General features: G+C 45.9%; 2 protein-coding genes across 2 annotated transcripts; one reads left to right on the plus strand and one right to left on the minus strand.

The window, feature by feature from the left end:
- Positions 1-1,016: 1,016 nt before the first annotated feature.
- Positions 1,017-6,645, minus strand: LOC138369286 (mucin-5B-like). The gene is made up of 13 exons (XM_069332353.1): positions 6,503-6,645; positions 6,268-6,338; positions 5,989-6,150; positions 5,433-5,546; positions 5,094-5,329; positions 4,862-4,996; positions 4,572-4,742; positions 4,364-4,423; positions 3,832-3,940; positions 2,901-3,026; positions 2,534-2,665; positions 2,276-2,392; positions 1,017-2,053 (listed from the first exon to the last, which is right to left on the minus strand). The coding sequence occupies exons 2-13, from the start codon at positions 6,326-6,328 to the stop codon at positions 1,575-1,577; spliced, it is 1,902 nt and encodes a 633-aa protein (XP_069188454.1). The 5' UTR covers positions 6,329-6,338; positions 6,503-6,645; the 3' UTR covers positions 1,017-1,574.
- A 2,395-nt stretch (positions 6,646-9,040) lies between these two features.
- LOC138369284 (adhesive plaque matrix protein-like) lies at positions 9,041-18,563 on the plus strand. Its single transcript, XM_069332349.1, has 12 exons — positions 9,041-9,193; positions 12,066-12,147; positions 12,343-12,498; positions 12,696-12,809; positions 12,921-13,156; positions 13,256-13,390; positions 13,480-13,650; positions 13,860-13,919; positions 14,207-14,306; positions 14,596-14,721; positions 15,575-15,721; positions 16,098-18,563. Exons 1-12 carry the CDS (start codon positions 9,191-9,193, stop codon positions 18,242-18,244), a joined length of 3,477 nt encoding a protein of 1,158 aa, XP_069188450.1. The 5' UTR covers positions 9,041-9,190; the 3' UTR covers positions 18,245-18,563.
- The last annotated feature ends 3,508 nt before the right edge of the window (positions 18,564-22,071 follow it).

Consider the following 22,071-nt stretch of genomic DNA (forward strand, 5'->3'; position numbering starts at 1 on the left):
TTGTTTCTTCCCCCTTTTTAAAAGGGGGAGTCCTACTGCCTCGTCCGTTCTCCAACATTGGTGCAAAGACCCCCATTCTACCTTTCGCGCCAGCCTGGACACCCAGCCGTCCACTTAGGGCAGCTCCTGATGGAAGACCCCTCCAGCTGGTGGTTGGTTTACTCTCGAGGCCCTACGTTTGTGCCCCTTCGCATGTACAACTCCTAATGAGGGGCAGGAAAGGGAGCGAAGGCAACCCTCACCGGTCGGGACGCCTGGACGCTGCCTCCACCTGAGAGCCGCCGGATCACGTTTTGGCTTTGCTACTGCCGTTTGGCATCCATATTCAACGGTCCGGTTGTACGACGCCTGGCGCACATATCGCCTTAACTTTTTTTTTTACGTGTTCTGGCTGGTTCTCCCGGCGGGGTGACTTCAGGGGTCGGCTTGGCCGAGAGGTGCCGGGGGTTAGCAGATCTTGGTGGGCTCCTAGTGACCCCTCAGCCGTGGTGGGTGGCTGGCTTCTGCTCTGCCAGGGGGGGGGGGGGGTGGACACTGGACGACTTTTGCGTTTTAGTTAGGAGGCAGAGTTTTTAGTTTTGCTACCCAGTGTTCTGGTGAAAGGGGGGTGCGGTGCTTGTCACCCTGAGGGACTCTTGGGGCTCCAAATTATCTGCCCGTCTGCATTTCTTTGCCACATGGCATATTAAGTTTCCGATGATTGGCGTCTTTTTTTCGCGATTTGGCTTAGAGTTTCACCTTTCCGGGCTTTGCAATTGACCGTACACGGGTACGCCGGGGCGCATCCGATCCCACGATCGTCGTCGCCCCCAAATCAACAACCACTCTCACCGTTCCCAGGGAGGTGTACGCGAGCCCACTCACCACAGGGAGGGAGGCACTAGAGGGAGCCACCAGTCAAACGTAAATAATCTCTAAACGGCAGACTGATTCCATCAAAATCAGGACAAATTTTAGCAACTTCTGGCTCTGCTCTATGCTTAAAGGCTTGAAAAAATGAACTTATAAAAATTACCTTTTGAATTTTTAATATTTATTATGGTTTCATACATTTTTTTTAATAACTTAAACAATAAAAGTCTTCAGATCTCAGCACGATGAGAAAATGTTTACAAGTTCAGAACCATGAAACACTCCCAGCTACATTTTGATCCAGCACAAAAAACAATTATGCAAGAAACGCAATTATAGCGTCAGTTTTTTGTTGTAACTCGTCAAAACACGCAACCATCACTTCATCATCAAAAGCCAATTAAACAAGCGAGTTATTGAGGCACATTTATCAATTACTGGGCCGATTCATTGTCAGCTCAGGAAACCCTGCCCGAAGCCCCACTACATTCTATATATATATATAATTGTTGTATTATATTCCAGGATACGATATACCAATTTTGACAACGCAGAATTAGCGTTTCGGGTTTGAATATTTGGACCAATGATGGTTCCTATTTTCAGTCCTAGACGTAATTAATACCAGTGCTTCAGATTCCAGGAAATGTTAATGTCTTTTACACACCAAATATTACAAACGCCATCCCTTAAGTTTGGAGCAATGAGAGGGATAGAGATTATTAATAACAAACGCATTCTTTACAACCAGTGTCGACATTTTCCTGGTACTTAACATCACAGCCTTCAGGGCAGAGCGGCCAGCCTGTGGTGGGATCCGTCGGGCACGCTGGCTCTGGTGCCAATAGCTCCTTGCCATAATCCACGAGAGGGTTGCCAGGGTTCTCGGGATCGCACACGCACACTTCACATCCCGCTTCATCAAACGTATAAATAATGCCACAGTTTAGTGGACACGGCGGCCTCCCTGTGCTGGGGTCTACAGGACAGTTACAACTGCAGGTGGGACAGCTTGCGTGGACGTCTGTGACCACTCTACAATAGTCAGGACAAGCGAGAGGAGGACACGTTGTGCTCTGCGGGGCGGTACGTGTTCGACTGGGTTCAGTGGTTGTGCAGTTACACGTGGGACAACCAGTCAGTGGATCTTTGCCTGGTGTACACGACCCTCCGCACTTTATCAAGGGACAATCCAAGATGTCTGAAAATGAGCAATTTAAAAATTACTGCACTGGAAATAGTACTTTTGAAGTTTAATTTTGAAAGTACAAATTTAATTTAAATTCTCGGCGAGAAACTTCGGGATTTTACTTTAATTACAAAATCCATTAGACTAAGCCATGTTTTAAGTTAGTTGGCTACACCGAGCCAAGCTAATGCATTTATACTAGAAAGTCTAAGAGTATCCAAGGTGTGTACTCACTGCAGGGCGTGAAGGTGCAGATGGCGCCGCCCCGGACGCACTCACACCAGTTGCAAGCGTCTTTCATCCACCGGGAGCCGTTGATGCATACTTCACTCCCAAGCTTCGGCTCGTAATCTAAGTCAGGAGAGATAAGAAAAAAAATTAGTAAAGTTTCCACCACTTCGTGTAAACTTTATTATAGTGCAACCAGCCGCGTTGCGACAAGTTAAAGTTTATACGTTCTACACATTAACCGGAAGTAGGAAGAGTAGGTACCGTCTACACAGGCCTTCCTGGTGCAGCCCGCCACGCCCGTGTCTGAGCACGAACACCAGTTGCACTTGTCCAGCCAGCGGGAGCCGTGCTCACACGACCCCACCACGGGCGTAGGCCTCGCCTCCCACCCATCTGGAAATAGTCTCTAGAATACTTATTACGAATTAGTTTAGTTTAGACTGGACGAATATATATTTCAGTGAAATGTATGAAGTAGGTATTTTAGAAACTAAAGTTACTAGAGTAAGTTAACATTATTGGTAATTAGCTTTAGCAATACTAACTAGCTTTGACGCCAATCTTTGAACCAATGTTAGGCTCCTACCTTTCATTACAATTTCTATAGACAATATTAGGCCAGACTTACCAAGTGTCCTGGCGAGGATGAGTTTAGTCTGCTGGAGGATAATCTGGAGCTGGAGCAGCCAGTCTGCCAGCTCCCTCTCCGTGGCTCTTGCTCCCCGCATCATGCACACGTCCCACGCACACGTCTCTGTAAGGAACCTTAAAACTTCCGGTACCAGTCTTTCAATATAAAATTATTCAGGCTCTCCAAGTTATTAAATTTTTAGATAAATTAGCCTCTTAATTTTAAGAGTACTGAGCGTTACACTGTACCAGTCTTTTCTCGCTAGAAGAGAAGACTACATTAATTTAGTACAATAGGCTACTTTAAATACGGACGCGGAGACTGTCCTAAAATTATTTCAACCCTTGTTCGTCCGTACTTAAAACATTGTTTCGTTAACTTTTATACTTTGAAATCACTCAATCTCTCGCATTAAGAGCCTTGTGACATAGCATCTTTGAACTAAATACATTTATACAAGTCAATTTTATAAATTTCACTTATAAAAGTAGCCACTATAAGTGTTCCAGCCATCTACATGTAAGGTACATACACTTCCCCCCACCCTTGTGCACAGGGGGTTTAGAAGCCCTGAATAGTGCAGCATGCTGGAGACAGTATGGCGAGCAAACTTTAACAAATTTGACAGTGCTAAGACTAGAGGTTCACAAGTTTACCAAGGTTACTGCCATCTTTGTTTTACAGTCTGCAAAATTTTAAGTTGGTTCAGTTTCGGTATAGTATTACTAGCCACGAAAGTACAGACGTGCCATATTTATACTACAATCTTTCTACGTCTTTACAAGGCCTCAAGATAAAAAAAAAAAAAAAAAAAAAAAAAAGATTCCCGCATCTTTCTAGACCGACAACCCGTCCAGTTAAGAATGAGTAGTTATATTTTAGACACTACATTTTCCTCCCAAGTAGTAAATACACCCCCGGGACGTACCGACGTGAGTCTGGAGGTCCAGGTCCTTGCCAATAATTGGGTGCAGCAGCCTACGACACAAGGCAGAGTCTGCCCGCTGCTGTAGTGGAGTAGCCTCACACGGGTCCACCTGCTCAAAATTTACGTTAATCCAGAATTGTTATATTTATAGTTTACTGAAGTGCACGAAACTTAGAACCATTAAGAGATTTAACAATATTCAATAAACTTATTTGGAAGGGGCAAAGATTTGAACTTTAAATTGTGCAATAATTTGTGAACTTTTCTAGAGTACAAATAGTTAAAGATTCTCATGCCAACATTAAAAACTATGTTCCTATTCGCGGTACCCTTAAACTATTTTATTGAACAATCTTTAGGTAAAATTGCTCTATTACCATGGCCTGTTCAGCCAAGTTATGGTGTAACTTTAAACAAATAAAATCTAAAGCCGTCACTCTGAGAAAATTTAATCTTGCAAAGCCAGAAACTATACAAAACTTTAGGTTTAATTCTCATCAATGACCATTAGACAAAACAGTGATGCACTTACTGCAGTCTCGTTCTGGCAATCTAGACATTTGTAGCACGTACGATCCGTTTGATCTTTTGTCTGCAGGTTAAGAGATACGTAACCTATAAATTCAGTAAGAAAACTAATACAAATTTATATACCGAATAATTTATCCAAGTAAAATGCTTTAGGAAAGCATCCAGATCAAAATAAAAATTCTTTAAACCAAAGCGTAGAGAACACCGACCCTCCAGGACTCTGGGAAAGCCAAGGGCCAGAAGTTTAGTGCGTGGATGCGCTGGTCTCTGTCCGTAAAGTCGTCGTTCTTGTAGAAGTTGAAGTGTCCACATAGGCCGTCCAGGTGGTTTATATGACTGGGATACGCCCACACATCCAGCCGGTGACGACAGTGCTGGAGCTGGATCATTTAAAATTTTATCGACTTTTGGCAGTTTACAAGTGCATTACATTCATTACCATCCCCCTACACTTACAAGGTTACAGTAGTCACCACAAAATACTTTGGAAAAAGCATACCACGATCTTAGAGGAGCCGAGCAGGTAGATGCAGCCTCCATCCCTCCAGGCCAGTACTGGGTGTGCACCAGCAGAGGACACTACTGCGTGAGCTCCGCTGGCCGGTACAGTGTACAGGTCCCCGTTCACCGTTATCTGTAATCATTGCAAAATTAAGATTTTCATTTAAGCTGGGCATTTAGTAGAGTTATTCAACTAGTTTCAGCATTAGTTTATTTAAGCCTTAACTTACATCAAACACTGATCCAGAGTCCAGAGTGATAACAGTGTGAGGATTGTCCCTGAAGGTGGTGCGGGAGAGGCAGGACGCGTGCCCATTACACTGATCAAAGTCACTAAAGACCCCAACTTCAGGCGTGTAGGTCAGGTCACTCTGGGCTACAGAATAGTTGCAGATACCGTGCCAGTCGTATCTGAACTGGTCGAAGGTTTCTATGTGAGGGTCATTGTACAGGTAGCAATGTTTACCTGCAAGCACAATTAGTTTTAGTCATGAAAATTAAACCAAATGGAATTTGCCACTTCTGTAACAGTCTGATACTTATGCAAAGTAGTCAAAAATGGTACTTACAGCAGTCTTCAATGTGTTGTGTCGGGGTCCAGACACCCTTTGCACACTGTAGGGGGATGCAGTGAGCCGACAGCTTAGAGCCGTCTACATACATTAGACCTTCAAATTCACAACCTGGGGGATGAAGCTCATTTGATATGCATATTTTCGTAAGAGAAACGACTTGGTATCACCAAAATTTAGTGTCTTTACTAGACACTAAAATTTAGAAAGTCTTGTTTGGAACAGCCTTTTTCAACCAGTGTTTGAGTACCAGGATGCTGGACAACCTTAAAGTCCACCATATGTCAAATACAATTTAATTGACATTAAGTAATTACCACAATGCAATTGTGCTAAATTTTTATTTTTAAAGGGGGCCCCACTCGTACAATAGGAAGGGTAGAAGAAATTTTTAAAGTCCAGTCTGATACATGTCTACACTATTTGGTAATCTTTAAACTGCTTTGTGCCGATATTAGTAGACTTTGCCGTCTAATACTTAAACACCACTAATTTAAGTACATTGTAACTACTAATAAAGTACCCAAACTAACTTCACGAGTAATGTACTCACAGTGTGACTCCCCAGGACCGCCTACATATTTGCGTTCAATATGACCGTTGAGGCAGACAAGGGTGAGGCAACAGTCAGGGAGACTGAGGACCACCTCACCGTGCTGGACGCGGCGTTCACCATAGCAACACCTGCCGCCGCTTGAAACATTTACAGACAGTCCTGGAGAATGAGAAATTATGACAACTGATTACTTCAATAGATATTTTAGCGATAACATTCAATTCCAGTACTTTAATTTAAGCCAATTAATAATTTAAGCTAGTTAAAAATTGGTACCTTTAGTAGACAGGTGAAGCACAGCTAGCAGGAGCCAACTATACACGGCCCACACAGGCATTATCCACACTCTGGAATAATATTGTGTTCGCAGTTACAAATTTGAAGTGTCGGAATTAATGGAATTATCGAGTACAATATAAAAAATCAACTTTTGATGAAATATAAAACATAAGAGGACTTAAATTTATCGTTTTCATAGAATCCATAACTAAACAAAGAACGTTCTACGCACTTAAATGTTTTCAGCACCAGTAGACGAAAACCCCAAAAGCAGTAGTGGTGACTCCTGCTGCTGCCGGACCTGGTTGACAACTGAGGCGGTGTGGGCACGCCCTTCACCACCACGTCTGGGATTCGAAGCGTCTCGACACCACTCGCTCGTAGTTATTGGAATCTGGAGCGTCAGAAGCCAAAAATAAAACACCGATTTGAATTGGAAGAGGAAGTCAATTTAACTGTGTGGCAGACATTGTTTTTTTGTTGTATACATAGGTACGGAAAAGCTTTCAAATTAGAATATTTTATTCTCGTGAACCTTCGCTGTCAACCCACTTATATGACACATATGACACGTGTCACTTATCAGTATCATGCGTGTCTACTAGTATGTATAACGTGTATATGTATCATGAAAGTATGTATCACGTGTCAACAGGTATCACGCGTTGATATGTATCACGTGTCAGTATGTATAACATGAGACAGTTGGCCATTGTCTCCTTAATATGATGCGTCTTAACCTAGCAGTAAATAGGTACCCAGGAGTAAGGTAACTAACATACGTTGCATCGTGATGAAAGTAATCAGTTGCCAGAGGAGGACGTTGATAATTGTACCAGGCTTCCTGTCCCCGTGGGAGAACACGGGGGTGAAACATATTATTATATACCGAATTATTGAGTCTTTCCACATCGACGGCTTCACGGGATGTGTAAACACAATATGTTTAGGGTGGATACAGGGTGGACAAAGACAAACTCTTTAGCATGGGGGGAACACGATCAAGGGGACACAGGTGGAAACTTAGTACCCACATGAGCCACAGAGACGTTAGAAAGAATTTGTTCAGTGTTAGGGTAGTTAACAAATGGAATGCACTAGGAAGTGATGTGGTGGAGGCTGACTCCATACACAGTTTCAAATGTAGATATGATAGAGCCCAGTAGGCTCAGGAACCTGTACTCCAGTTGATTGACAGTTGAGAGGCGGGACCAAAGAGCCAGAACTCAACCCCCGGAAACACAACTAGGTGAGTACAAACTTACAAACGTTCCCCCTTCGACTTGTATCTGAATTAGAAGAAAATGGTTCTCGCGGACGTTTTGTTCTTCATGAACTGGTACGTGTAAATAGTGGTGATGTAGTGGTGGGGAGCGGGATGTTCCATGGCCGTGGGTTCGAATCCCACTTGTGTGTAATTGGGCCGTCTCCAAAGGCGCATTCGTAAAAGCATTTCCCAAGATGGTTAATAAATATTTATTATATTTTGTAAATAATTATATATTTTTTCTCATAAATGAAGTGTATTACATGGAATAGTTTGGGGGAAATTTGGCCCTAGGGTAAGTTAAATGTCTTGTTACAGTTGCCAAATATTTTTATTTACACTTGGTTTAAGTATTTGCCAACCTGTCCTCAGGCCAGGCTCGTTCAAGCTGCGGCCGGCCCCAAAGTCGCCTTCAATTTTTTTCAGTGTAACTAAAAAAAAAAATATTTCTCGAGTATGAATTAATATTACTGTGTATTATAATTTGTTGTATAGTTAGGGCTAGGAGAGGTTAGTTTAAATGATTATCTTCTTTTGGCAATCATTTATAATTGTAGTACGTGAGCCCGTACCCGTCCTCAGGCCAGGACCGTCCAAGTTGCCGCCTGAGGCGTTATCTTGAGGTTATCTTGAGATGATTTCGGGGCTTTAGTGTCCCCGCGGCCCGGTCCTCGACCAGGCCTCCACCCCCAGGAAGCAGCCCGTGACAGCTGACTAACACCCAGGTACCTATTTTACTGCTAGGTAACAGGGGCATAGGGTGAAAGAAACTCTGTCCATTGTTTCTCGCCGGCGCCCGGGATCGAACCCAGGACCACAGGATCACAAGTCCAGCGTGCTGTCCGCTCGGCCGACCGGCTCCCTGATAGAGCCGATTTTAGATACGACCGGCGTATCTAAAAAAAATTACGTGCTCTGTATTCATAATCAGTATTTTCTTATATTAATTAACATTATTAAATTTTAGAGTTTGCTGTATAGTTTGGCCTAAATTGGGTTACGTCTGGTATTCAGATGTTGTTGGTAATTGTTTGTATTGTTATCGTGGGTGAGTACTTACACAGGTGTGATTCGAACACAGGAAGTGAGCAAGGCACTGTTCGAGAAGTGTTTCAACGTTATCACGCAGCCCGTCCCCCAAACAAAGACCCCCAAAAGTAATTCCATGTATCCGCCAAACTCCCCTGTTTATGAATGAAAAACGGTTTACACACGACTCACAACTGATTTCGTTTGAACACTTCCGGAACAAGTGCTTCACTGACGAATTTTGTTCAAACCACAACGCTGTAAATGCTTCACCCACGTACTACAAATACAAATAATCGCCAACAGAACCTAAACACCTAACCTAAACTATGCCTATATATGTACAATAAGCTAATATATTATAATATTAATTTATGTTTGAGAACATTCCCGTTTTGAATGAACAGCATGTAAAAATTGATGAATACGTCTGTGGGGTCGACCAGTGGATGTAATGGACTTGAGTCGAGGACGGGTTGGGATTCAGAGGGCTTCAAACAGTTGTTTTCGTGAAGTATTGGAAGAGTGACTAGCAGTAGTGCAGCGTGTGAGGCACTGACGAGACGTTTAGGGACCATACGTCAGTAGTGTCTTGTGTTGGTGGTGTTTTAAAGAGGCTTCAGTATGGTATGTTATGCGGTATTTAATTAGTTTAAATTTTAATTAATAATTTGTAATTAATTTTGGTTAATTTGTTTATTAGAGTAATAAGAATAATTACTTTAACAGGATCCTGTTGTTGGGTTGGTGCTTTTACAACTATCCATTGTATGGTTAACTTGGCCTTTTTTTTTTTTTTTTTTTTTTTTTTTTTTTTTTTTTTTTTTTTTTTTTTTTTTTTACGCCCAAAAACAAAATTCATATGATTTTAAGTTTGAAATTTAAATTGATGGAGACCTTCGACGTAAGATGCTGCATTTCTTGATCTGGACTGCATTAAACTTGACAACCTAGCTGAAGTTGTAAGAATCTAGGGAATTGATATACTTGGCTCTAGACACAAGAAAAGGTAGAGATGGTTGAATGGCTTGGTTGGCTAAAGTTTTTTTAAATGACTATCGGTTGCACTACAGTCTTCGTCTTGAATACTATTTTTTTGTCACTAGTACATTAACCGAAATTAACTAGTCTTGTTTTTCTTATTGTTAACGCATGTTGGTCTCCCACTGGCAAGGTGGGAGATGTCTTATCGTTTGTCGGCGCCAAGAATGCGAAAGTCTTAATTACTTGCATTGGACAGTAATCTGACCTCTAACCCCCCCCCCCCCCTTTTTTTTTTTTTTTTTTTTTCTCTGTCTCTGTCTCTGTCTCTGTCTCTGTCTCTCTGTCTCTCTGTCTCTCTGTCTCTCTGTCTCTCTGTCTCTCTGTCTCTCTGTCTCTCTGTCTCTCTGTCTCTCTGTCTCTCTGTCTCTCTGTCTCTCTGTCTCTCTGTCTCTCTGTCTCTCTGTCTCTCTGTCTCTCTGTCTCTCTGTCTCTCTGTCTCTCTGTCTCTCTGTGTCTCTGTGTCTCTGTGTCTCTGTCTCTCTGTCTCTCTGTCTCTCTGTCTCTCTGTCTCTCTGTCTCTCTGTCTCTCTGTGTCTCTGTGTCTGTGTCTCTGTGTCTCTGTGTCTCTGTGTCTCTGTGTCTCTGTGTCTCTGTGTCTCTGTGTCTCTGTGTCTCTGTGTCTCTGTGTCTCTGTGTCTCTGTGTCTCTGTGTCTCTGTGTCTCTGTGTCTCTGTGTCTCTGTGTCTCTGTGTCTCTCTGTGTCTCTGTCTCTCTGTGTCTCTGTCTCTCTGTCTCTCTGTCTCTCTGTCTCTCTGTCTCTCTGTCTCTCTGTCTCTCTGTCTCTCTGTCTCTCTGTCTCTCTGTCTCTCTGTCTCTCTGTCTCTCTGTCTCTCTGTCTCTCTGTCTCTCTGTCTCTCTGTCTCTCTGTGTCTCTGTGTCTCTGTGTCTCTGTGTCTCTGTGTCTCTGTGTCTCTGTGTCTCTGTGTCTCTGTGTCTCTGTGTCTCTGTGTCTCTGTGTCTCTGTGTCTCTGTGTCTCTGTGTCTCTGTGTCTCTGTGTCTCTGTGTCTCTGTGTCTCTGTGTCTCTGTGTCTCTGTGTCTCTGTGTCTCTGTGTCTCTGTGTCTCTGTGTCTCTGTGTCTCTGTGTCTCTGTGTCTCTGTGTCTCTGTGTCTCTGTGTCTCTGTGTCTCTGTGTCTCTGTGTCTCTGTGTCTCTGTGTCTCTGTGTCTCTGTGTCTCTGTGTCTCTGTGTCTCTGTGTCTCTGTGTCTCTGTGTCTCTGTGTCTCTGTGTCTCTGTGTCTCTGTGTCTCTGTGTCTCTCTGTGTCTCTCTGTGTCTCTCTGTGTCTCTCTGTGTCTCTCTGTGTCTCTCTGTGTCTCTCTGTGTCTCTCTGTGTGTCTCTGTGTCTCTCTGTGTCTCTCTGTGTCTCTGTGTCTCTGTGTCTCTGTGTCTCTGTGTCTCTGTGTCTCTGTGTCTCTGTGTCTCTGTGTCTCTGTGTCTCTGTGTCTCTGTGTCTCTGTGTCTCTGTGTCTCTGTGTCTCTGTGTCTCTGTGTCTCTGTGTCTCTGTGTCTCTGTGTCTCTGTGTCTCTGTGTCTCTGTGTCTCTGTGTCTCTGTGTCTCTGTGTCTCTGTGTCTCTGTGTCTCTGTGTCTCTGTGTCTCTGTGTCTCTGTGTCTCTGTGTCTCTGTGTCTCTGTGTCTCTGTGTCTCTGTGTCTCTGTGTCTCTGTGTCTCTGTGTCTCTGTGTCTCTGTGTCTCTGTGTCTCTGTGTCTCTGTGTCTCTGTGTCTCTGTGTCTCTGTGTCTCTGTGTCTCTGTGTCTCTGTGTCTCTGTGTCTCTGTGTCTCTGTGTCTCTGTGTCTCTGTGTCTCTGTGTCTCTGTGTCTCTGTGTCTCTGTGTCTCTGTGTCTCTGTGTCTCTGTGTCTCTGTGTCTCTGTGTCTCTGTGTCTCTGTGTCTCTGTGTCTCTGTGTCTCTGTGTCTCTGTGTCTCTGTGTCTCTGTGTCTCTGTGTCTCTGTCTCTGTCTCTGTCTCTGTCTCTGTCTCTGTCTCTGTCTCTGTCTCTGTCTCTGTCTCTGTCTCTGTCTCTGTCTCTGTCTCTGTCTCTGTCTCTGTCTCTGTCTCTGTCTCTGTCTCTGTCTCTGTCTCTGTCTCTGTCTCTGTCTCTGTCTCTGTCTCTGTCTCTGTCTCTGTCTCTGTCTCTGTCTCTGTCTCTGTCTCTGTCTCTGTCTCTGTCTCTGTCTCTGTCTCTGTCTCTGTCTCTGTCTCTGTCTCTGTCTCTCTCTCTCTCTCCCCCCCCCCCTTTCCCCCCCCCATAAACTTTCACAAAGTTTCTAGAAACATTCGCATCAAAAGTTTTTGACCGTTGGTTAATACTAATATTTGAAAGTTGTATAATGTCCGACTTGGATAACTGTCCCCGCTTGTAATGAATCTCTAAATTTGTATCTGTTCTTCGTGAGCCCCACTCAAAATTTTTGACTACTCGATGTCTCTCATTAATAACCACTTCTTCTATAGCACAAGACTGTGACCCCAGCAACTGGTGGCGTCAGCCTCCTGGCCTGCGTCCTGTTGACTCTCTTGGTCTCTCCTACCGCAAGTAAGTCAAATTATTGCAGTCGGTCTTGTATGAAATCTTAAACGTAATCTTTCTTGTACAGCAATAAGAATTCTTAGCATTTCAGTTCACTAAAGTTACTCTAGGTTTTCAGTTACATTTATTTCTGCAGTGATTGCATAAATGTCTGATGCTCCAGATTAATTAAATTTTTCGCCTTAAAATGTCTTGTCACAGCTACTAGGGAAGAGGCCGGGAGCGGGTGTTGCTTCGGGGACGCCAGAGTAAAGCACGGGGAGGTGGTCCTCTCCATGCCCAGCTGCTGCCTCTCCTTGGTCTGTCGGAATGGTCTCGTTCAGCGTCACGACGCCGGCAACCCAGGAGACACTCATTGTAAGTATTGTGCTATTGCTGTGTCTTCTAATTTGGGTTGTAATTTTCCTTCGTCCCAAACCATTATTGGTTGGTTTAAAACTGTACCTTTTGTACACTGATAGTTCCTTGCTCTGCAAGTCTGCAGGTTGTAACTTGATATTTTAATACTTGGCGTCTTATAATGGTTTACTTGACACTGACCTTCTTCTCTTCAGGCTGCGAGTTTGACGGCCTGATGTACCAGGACGGTTCTAAACTGCTCGCTCAATGCATCCCCCTTACTTGTGTGAAGGGTGTCTGGACCCCGACTCCAACTATTGAAGATTGCTGTAAGTTAAGATACACTTGCTAAAGGAAACTAGCTTCGGTGCAATCAAATACCGTTATGTAGAAAAATATATAAAATTACTTGCTGTATATTCATGGAAATTGTATTGCAGGTAGGAATTGCTACATTTACAATGATCCCCATATAAAGACCTTCGACGGACACCGCTTCGACTGGCACGGCGTCTGCAACTACTCTGTAGCCCAGAGTGACCTGACCTACACGCCTGAAGTTGGGGTCTTTAGTGACTTTGATCAGTGTAATGGGCACGCGTCCTGCCTCTCCCGCACCACCTTCAGGGACAATCCTCACACTGTTATCACTCTGGACTCTGGATCAGTGTTTGATGTAAGTTAAGGCTTAAATAAACTAATGCTGAAACTTTAAAGATTATACTTTAACAAATGCCCAGCTTAAATTAAAATCATAATTCAACAATGTTTACAGATAACGGTGAACGGGGACCTGTACACTGTACCGGCCAGCGGAGCTCACGCAGTAGTGTCTTCTGCTGGTGCACACCCAGTACTGGCCTGGAGGGACGGAGGCTGCATCTACCTGCTCGGCTCCTCCAAGATCGCGGTATGTCATTAGGTCTCAAAAGTGACTGTACAAACATGTTCAGTGTTCCATAGTTTAAAGTACTAAAATATATTAACTATTGATTGCAGCTGCAACACTGTAGTCAGCGGCTGGACGTGTGGGCGTATCCCAGCCACACCAACCATCTGGACGGTCTGTGTGGTCACTACAACTTCTACACGGACGATGACTTCACCAGCAGGAACAACGTCGTCCACACTCTCCAGTCCTGGCCTCTGGCGTTCCCAGAGTCGTGGAGGGTGAGCCGCTTGCGCCTTCATTCTCCTGATATACTTGGATAGCATGTATTGAATAGCTTGTGCCATGAATTTGTAAAGTGGCTTACAATGCTAAAGTTAATTTGGCTTCAGATTTTGCCAGTTTAGAAAGATTTAAATGTGGAGCTTGACGCATTAATCGGGTGGTTTTTTAAACTTTCAGACCTTTAATTTCAGACCTTTAATTTCAGACGAAAGATCAAACGGATCGTAGGTGTTTCCAGTGTGTGGGCTGTGAAAAAGAAACTGCAGTAAGTAGCCTAAATCTATCGTGAATTCTAGTGACAATTTTTTTTTAAATGCCTTTTATACCAAAATATCTAATTTAGGGAAATATTTGGTTAATATTTACTGTAGTTAATTATGGAATTAGATCACAATGAATCTGACAATTCGTTCATAAATATAAAGCCTTGGAAAATCTAATAAGCTTGTTTCAAACTTATTCCCACATACTGTGAAGTTGTCAACTTTAAAATATCTTGACTTGAATGCCTGACAAGACTGTTAAACTTTAATCTTTTTCCTCCTGACGCAGCTGAACCCCTGCAAGTCTCCTTTGCTACAGGACGTGGTCTTGTGCCGCAGGTTGCTCCATCCAATCATCGGCAGGGACAAAGACCTGCAGTCTCACGCGGGTAGGTCCCAGCTAACACCCCCCCCCCTCGACCTGCTTGGTCTATAAACTCTATATGTAAACCTTTTTAATATGCTCTTGTGAACCAGAGTACCCGAATTTAGGTAGAATCTGCGCGAACTTTGGCAGACATTCTGGCAGAGAGTTGGTAACTTGTAAACTAGTAATTTTAGCATTGCTTCCTAAAACTTCTTTCCTTTCTAGATACAATTTTATTTGTAAAGTAACAAAGGGAAGAATGTGGGTGTAAGGTGGTATCTTGCAGCAAGAATTGACAAGAGGTTCCTTAGAGACGTGTGCGTGGGACGTGTGCATGATGCGGGGAGCAGGAGCCACGGAGAGGGAGCTGGCAGACTGGCTGCTCCAGCTCCAGATTATCCTCCAGCAGACTAAACTCATTCTCGCCAGGACACTGGGTAAGTTTACATTTATTATTGGATATTTGGCTTTAATTCTGGCAATGATGGTTCATACTTTAGTTCAGCCTCTTAGCTTCGATAAAAGTTGTAAGAATTTTTTTTAGCAATTCTAAAATTAATGCATACTGATAACCTACGCTAGGGAATATAATTATTATACTAGATTTTTGACGAGGCTTTAGATTTCTAGAACTATGCTAACGTCTACATAATTTTATCCTCCCTGAAAGTTGAAACTTCTATACTTGTACAAGCTGGCAATTTCTATTTTACTACACGTGGACGAAAGAACGTGCCAGCCAAAAAATGCTTAACATAGAAATTAAAAAAAAAAAAACCTTGGTAACCCTAATGACGGAGTGTTCCTGGGCTGGAGCTGTGGTGTTTGTTTATCGCAGATGTAACGATAGCCTTTAACTGTAACTTGGACAATCGGGCAGAAGGTTGGTACAACACGCCGCCGCCTCGCGGGGGGAAGTAGTTTGTGTGACAAGGTTCGATGGCCATAAAAGAGCAGAGATGAAATTTATTCCCTTTACGAGCCCCGTGCTTGCTATTGTCGACACTGCTTAGCTGGCATAGTATCATAGTAGCTGGCCATAGTACACATTTCTACATTGGTAGCCTTTCTGCTTACCGGCCTGCTAAATGTTCCTAGATACTAGTGATTATATATGTTTGCTGCTTAATGTGAACGAACAACCAGATTTGTGGGTTATCTTGAAGTAACACGGTGCACCCACACTGACGGGGGGGGGGGGGAAATGTCTCCAGGTAGTGCAGATTAGTGTACACGCGGCCTTTAAGATGTAGGCTGTGGCATAATTGTAATTCCTTTACATTTCTTCAGATTCCTGGGTTCCCAGCCCCGTTCCTCCGGCGACTACCGGCTCCTGCGTGCCAGGGTCACGCTGGCAGGAGGACTGCAACACCTGCAGCTGCGTCACCGCTTCATATTCCAATGCAGTTGTGTGCACACTAATAAACTGTGGAGAAGGCAAGTTCTTTTGACATTTTTTTTCTTGCGCAAAAGTTGAATAATCATGACAAGTTGTCATTACTTCGGTAAGTTTTAATCTGGAATTACTTTTGCAACACTTTAAAAGTACTTGTTCATATATAGATTATTAAACTACTACTGTAACCACTTTCAAAACTAGCAATCGCAAGTTTTTTTTTTTTTTTTTTTTAAGGGGGGGGGGGGGGGATCCGGCTGCGCCAAGATCTTACACCCCCCCCCCTCCCCTTTTTCCCCTTGGCATTAAAGTTGCTTTTCTGACTGTGCCAGACACTTTGTTAACGCTTGCGTCAACAAGGTTTTTGAAAAGTTTTGCAACATTACAATTATTAAATTGTAAACGCTTCTCCTACAGGTTACGTACCGGAGGTTGGGGTGGACTCGTGCACGGACGGGTCCATGTGGATGGTAGACAAGTGTAACTGGTGTGAGTGTGTCCGTGGCGGCTCCATCTGTACCTTCACACCCTGTGACACCGCCACCTACACCCCGCGCGTGACTAAGCTCTTCTCCACTACACCCACCAGTACAGTGCACACTACACCCGCCTACACTGCGCCATCCTATACTAAGCCCACCTACACTGCGCCATCCTATACTAAGCCTACCTACACTGCGCCAACTTATACTACACCCACCTACAAGGCGCCAACTTATACCAAGCCTACCTACACTGTGCCAACTTATACTACACCCACCTACACTGTGCCAACTTATACTACACCCACCTACACTGTGCCAACTTATACTACACCCACCTACACTGTGCCAACTTATACTACACCCACCTACACTGTGCCAACTTATACTACACCCACCTACACTGTGCCAACTTATACTACACCCACCTACACTGTGCCAACTTATACTACACCCACCTACAAGGCGCCAACTTATACCAAGCCCACCTACACGGAGCCAACTTATACCAAGCCCACCTACACTGTGCCAACTTATACTACACCCACCTACAAGGCGCCAACTTATACCAAGCCCACCTACACGGAGCCAACTTATACCAAGCCCACCTACACTGTTCCAACTTATACTACACCCACCTACAAGGCGCCAACTTATACTACACCCACCTACAAGGCGCCAACTTATACCAAGCCTACCTACACGGAGCCAACTTATACCAAGCCCACCTACACTGTGCCAACTTATACCAATCCCACCTACACGGAGCCAACTTATACCAAGCCTAACTACACGGAGCCAACTTATACCAATCCCACCTACACGGAGCCAACTTATACCAAGCCCACCTACACGGAGCCAACTTATACCAAGCCCACCTACACGGAGCCAACTTATACCAAGCCCACCTACACTGTGCCAACTTATACTACACCCACCTACAAGGCGCCAACTTATACTACACCCACCTACACGGAGCCAACTTATACCAAGCCCACCTACACTGTGCCAACTTATACTACACCCACCTACAAGGCGCCAACTTATACTACACCCACCTACACGGAGCCAACTTATACCAATCCCACCTACACGGAGCCAACTTATACCAATCCCACCTACACGGAGCCAACTTATACCAATCCCACCTACACGGAGCCAACTTATACCAATCCCACCTACACGGAGCCAACTCATACCAAGCCCACCTACACGGAGCCAACTTATACTACACCCACCTACAAGGCGCCAACTTATACTACACCCACCTACAAGGCGCCAACTTATACCAAGCCTACCTACACGGAGCCAACTTATACCAATCCCACCTACACGGAGCCAACTTATACCAAGCCTACCTACACGGAGCCAACTTATACCAATCCCACCTACACGGAGCCAACTTATACCAATCCCACCTACACGGAGCCAACTTATACCAATCCCACCTACACGGAGCCAACTTATACTACACCCACCTACAAGGCGCCAACTTATACCAAGCCTACCTACACGGAGCCAACTTATACTACACCCACCTACACTGTGTCAATTTATACTACACCCACCTACAAGGCGCCAACTTATACTACACCCACCTACAAGGCGCCAACTTATACCAAGCCTACCTACACGGAGCCAACTTATACCAATCCCACCTACACGGAGCCAACTTATACCAAGCCTACCTACACGGAGTCAACTTATACCAATCCCACCTACACGGAGCCAACTTATACCACGCCCACCTACACGGCGCCAATTTATACTGTACCCACGTACACGGAGCTTTCCTATACTGTACCCACGTACACGGAGCTTTCCTATACTGTACCCACGTACACGGAGCTTTCCTATACTGTACCCACGTACACGGAGCTTTCCTATACTGTACCCACCTACACGGAGCTTTCCTATACTGTACCCACGTACACGGAGCTTTCCTATACTGTACCCACGTACACGGAGCTTTCCTATACTGTACCCACCTACGTTACACACAGTTCTACACTCTACCATCTTCAGCACACTACTACTCCCATGTACACTACGGCCGTCAGCACTCACACCACCTCACACTAACACACAACACGGTTCTACACGTGATACACCGCCCCCACACCTGTCCACCCCTACCGGGTCCTAACTGATGTACTCACAAGCTGGCCAGGCGCCGATACTGTTCCTGCGGGTGTGTTCCGTGCCCTGCTAGGCTACCTATCGCGTGAGAGCGCAACCATTCGGAAACTGATCGGAATAAATTTGTTTGTAAAATTGGAAGCTTTAAGAATTCTTAGGCGATTACCGGAATCTTAATGTTGCAGTTTGATGCTTGTACTAGTGACGTAAATTTGTTAATGTATGAAGAGTACTAAAATAGTTAAATAAATTTTTAAACTTGTTTAGCGTTTCCTTGTTTAGGAAGACTGCAGGTAAAAAAAAAAAAAAAAAAAAAAAAAAAGTATCTTCAATGAAGTAAGCACTTTTTACGTGCTAATACTTCTTGCGGATATCTCCCCTTCATGCACCGCTTGCTCTATAGGCACAAGCACGATGAACCATAATTCCATGACTACTAAACATTCAAGTGAAGGCTCGTGATGTCAGGAGTTGTCAAGATACTAGTTCTCAAAGCAGCCAAAACTTGCTTGAGTAACGCCCCCTCCCCGCTCAGCTCGTTGTCGCCGTGTGGGGGCTTCGTGGGCGGCTGCCGGAGTGTGATGCTCCTTGGGACAGTCCTCTGTCCTTTTCTAGCCTTGTGCTCCTGCTGCCGTCCTCTCCAATTCTGCTGGGCACCTTTTTCCTTTTCCTTCTGTTTCGTTTTTCTCCCCCCTCTTCTCCTATCTGCTTGCAGTTTCCTGCCGACCTTTTGCTCGTTCTGGTTCTTCCCTTGGACTTCTTCTATTTTGACGCTCGGGTGCTTGAGGAGGCATACTCATGCACCCGTAGAACTGCAGTACCCGACGTAGAGAGCGAGGGGAACCTTTTATTGTCAATCCCCACTTCGTCACTGAACCTGATCTCGACGGACTGTCGGTTTCTTAAGGTGGCGTTTGTGGGGCGTATACTCACGACGCACCCCTAGGAGGCCCCGACAAGATCGGCGATAGCTTCTTGTTGGGTGTCCTGCCTCTAATTGTGGCTCCATGGTGGGTGTGGGGGCACATTCGTGAATGAATTCTTCTTTTCGTCAAGATGATAACCCCTGTTTCGGCTGCTTCTGGCTTACCTTCTCAGGCTCGTGGGGTGGGCGACCAAGCCCCCGAGTCGGTCCGTATTGGAAGACCGGGCTCTGTAGCCTCCGCTGCATTGGGCCCCGACCTTTCTCCTCCTTTGGCCTCTCTGACTCCTTCCCCTGGCTCCCCTCCCTCCTCTGTAGTTGGGTCGAGCCCCAAGCCCCCAGTGGTGACTACCTCGTCCCCTGGCGCGGCTCCTTCTCTAGTTGTAACTACTGCGCCTTTTAACCCCTCTCTCTCTGGGGGTTCTCACCGCCGTCCTCGTCACGGCCGCCCTCGCTCGATTCCTTCCAGTTCTGCTACCTATCAAGCCTTGTTTGGTCCCGCTTCGTGGGCCAAATATTTTGATCTCCTCCCTCTTCATTCTGCGCCTCCTGACGATTTCTCCCTCCATCGACATCTCATTGATTCCGTGGATGCCTCCATTACTTTCAACCCCACTCGTCTCGGTACACGTGTCGTTGCTGCTCCTTCTCAGGATGCTGCTTCCCGCTTGGCTGCCTTATCCTGCCTTGGCGAGACCCCCGTTCGGGTCTCGAAGAATGCTCAGTTGAATGCCAGTGTTGGCACTAATTTGCTCCCGCCCCATGTTGCGACCGGTGTTCGGGACCTGCGCGACTGCCACGACGATATTCGACATATCCTCGCTGCCCAGGGCCATTCTATTCTCCAGGTGGACACGTTTACTCGTCCCCCTCGTGGTAGTCGCCGTCAACCCCTCCGGGTTGTGAAGATTACCTTTGATGGTAGGACCCTTCCACCCTCTGTCATTCTTGCTGGTGCCAGGTGCTCTGTCCAAGAGTACATTCCTTCTCCTCGGCTCTGCAACAAGTGCTGGAGGTTTGGGCATGGTGCCCTCCGCTGCTCCGGGACTGTCTCTCTCTGTCCTTTGTGTGGTGGCGAAGGTCACTCTAAGTCGGAGTGCGCTTCTCCCCAGGCTCGTTGCATCAACTGCGGTGAGGCCCATCCTACCTTCTCCTGTGCGTGTGTCCATTACAAGCTTGAGGCAGCCGTCCTCAACTTGAAGCACCGGGAGCGTTTATCTTTTCCTGAGGCGAGGCGCCAGGTTTGCCGGCTCCCGCCTTGTGCTAATATCTCTTATGCTCGCGTGTTGCGCTCTTCCTCTCCTCGTCCTTCCCGCCTTCCTCAGACTCACAACCGTTTCCAGGCCTTGGACCCTGATGCGCCCACTGCCCCCTCCTCTGTCCCTTTGGGTTCTCTCCCGAAGGATCCTCCTCCTGGTCCTCTGTCTGGGGTTCCCCTTCCTTCTACCCGGTCTGTCGTGTCTTGTGTCTTCTTCCTCGTCCCCCTCCGATCCTCCTTCCCATCCTCTTCCTCCATCTATCGGCTCTCCCCACCGCCTGTCGGTGCGGGCGGATGTCCATCGCTCTCCTAACGGCCGTCGTGTGTGCTCTCGTTCGGCTTCTCCTGTTGAGACACTGGAATCCGTTGCCCGGTACGTAGTTGCTGGGACGCCGGTCTCTTTAAGTCAGAAGCGTAAGCCTGGCTCCTCTCCTTCCTCTTCCCCGGCGGGTAAGAAGGCTTCGCTTTCTTCCTCAGCTCCTCCTCCTGGCTCTGTTGCTCCTTCCCCTCCCGTTTCAGTGCTTGCGCCCCGTTCCTGCTATGGAGGTTTCTTTGGCCCCTGCTTCCCTTTCGGTTGCTGCTCTTGCTGGGGTGCGCTCCCCTCTTTCTACTCCCCCTCTTCCTGCTGCTGTCCTTGACTGCTCCTCTCCGTTGTCTCCTCCTCTTCCTCCTCCTCCTCCTCCGGACCCTGCCCGCCCGCCTCTGATCTGTTCTCCCGTTTCCTTCCCTCCGTCTTTGCTCAGTTTACCCATGCCCCCTAACCCTGACTTTGCTGACCCTGATCCCGACCCTGATATTCTTTAACGTGCTCTGTTGCTCTTTCGCCTTTGTTTCTCCCTTGTTCTCTGTTTTTGTCCTTTCTCTTCTCGTCGTTGTCCATTCTTCAATGGAACGTTCGAGGTTATTACGCCAATTTCCTCGAACTCCAACTTCTGATTTCGCGGTTTTCGCCCCTTTGTGTCTGTCTCCAGGAGCCAATGCTTGGTGCTCGTCCTGGTCGTTTTCGTGGCTATTCCTTTCTCTCCCCCCCCCCCCCCCCCCAGCCATTGCTGGGGCTTCTAATTCTTCTGCTCTCTTGATTCGGGCTGATGTTCCCTTTGTTCCTTTACTTTTTCCTTTGCCTCTCCATTGTTCTGCTGCTCGTATCTTTGTGGGGAAATGGTACACAGTTTGTTCCATTTATCTCCCCCCGAGTGTCCCGCTCTCTCTCCCTGATTTGAAACACCTCCTAGACTCCTTGCCGGAGCCTGTGCTCCTGCTGGGCGACTTCAATTGTCGTCATTCTCTTTGGGGTGACGTTCTGACGAATACCCGGGGTCGCCTCCTTGAGCCGTTTCTCCTCTCTTCTTCCCTGTCTCTTCTGAATTCTGGTGAGCCCACTCATTTGGACTCTCGGACTCGCACCCTTTCTTGTCTTGATCTTTCTCTCTGCTCTTCTTCTCTTTACTTAGATTTCACGTGGCAGGTTCTTGATGACCTCCATGGAAGTGATCATTTCCCCATCCTTGTTTCCTTTTTCTCTTTTCGCCCTTCCCTCTCTTTCCCTAGGTGGCAGTTTGTTAAGGCGGACTGGACCCTATTTTCCCTCAG

Source organism: Procambarus clarkii, chromosome 27 (genome assembly GCF_040958095.1).
Source record: "Procambarus clarkii isolate CNS0578487 chromosome 27, FALCON_Pclarkii_2.0, whole genome shotgun sequence".
Lineage (NCBI taxonomy): Eukaryota > Metazoa > Arthropoda > Malacostraca > Decapoda > Cambaridae > Procambarus > Procambarus clarkii.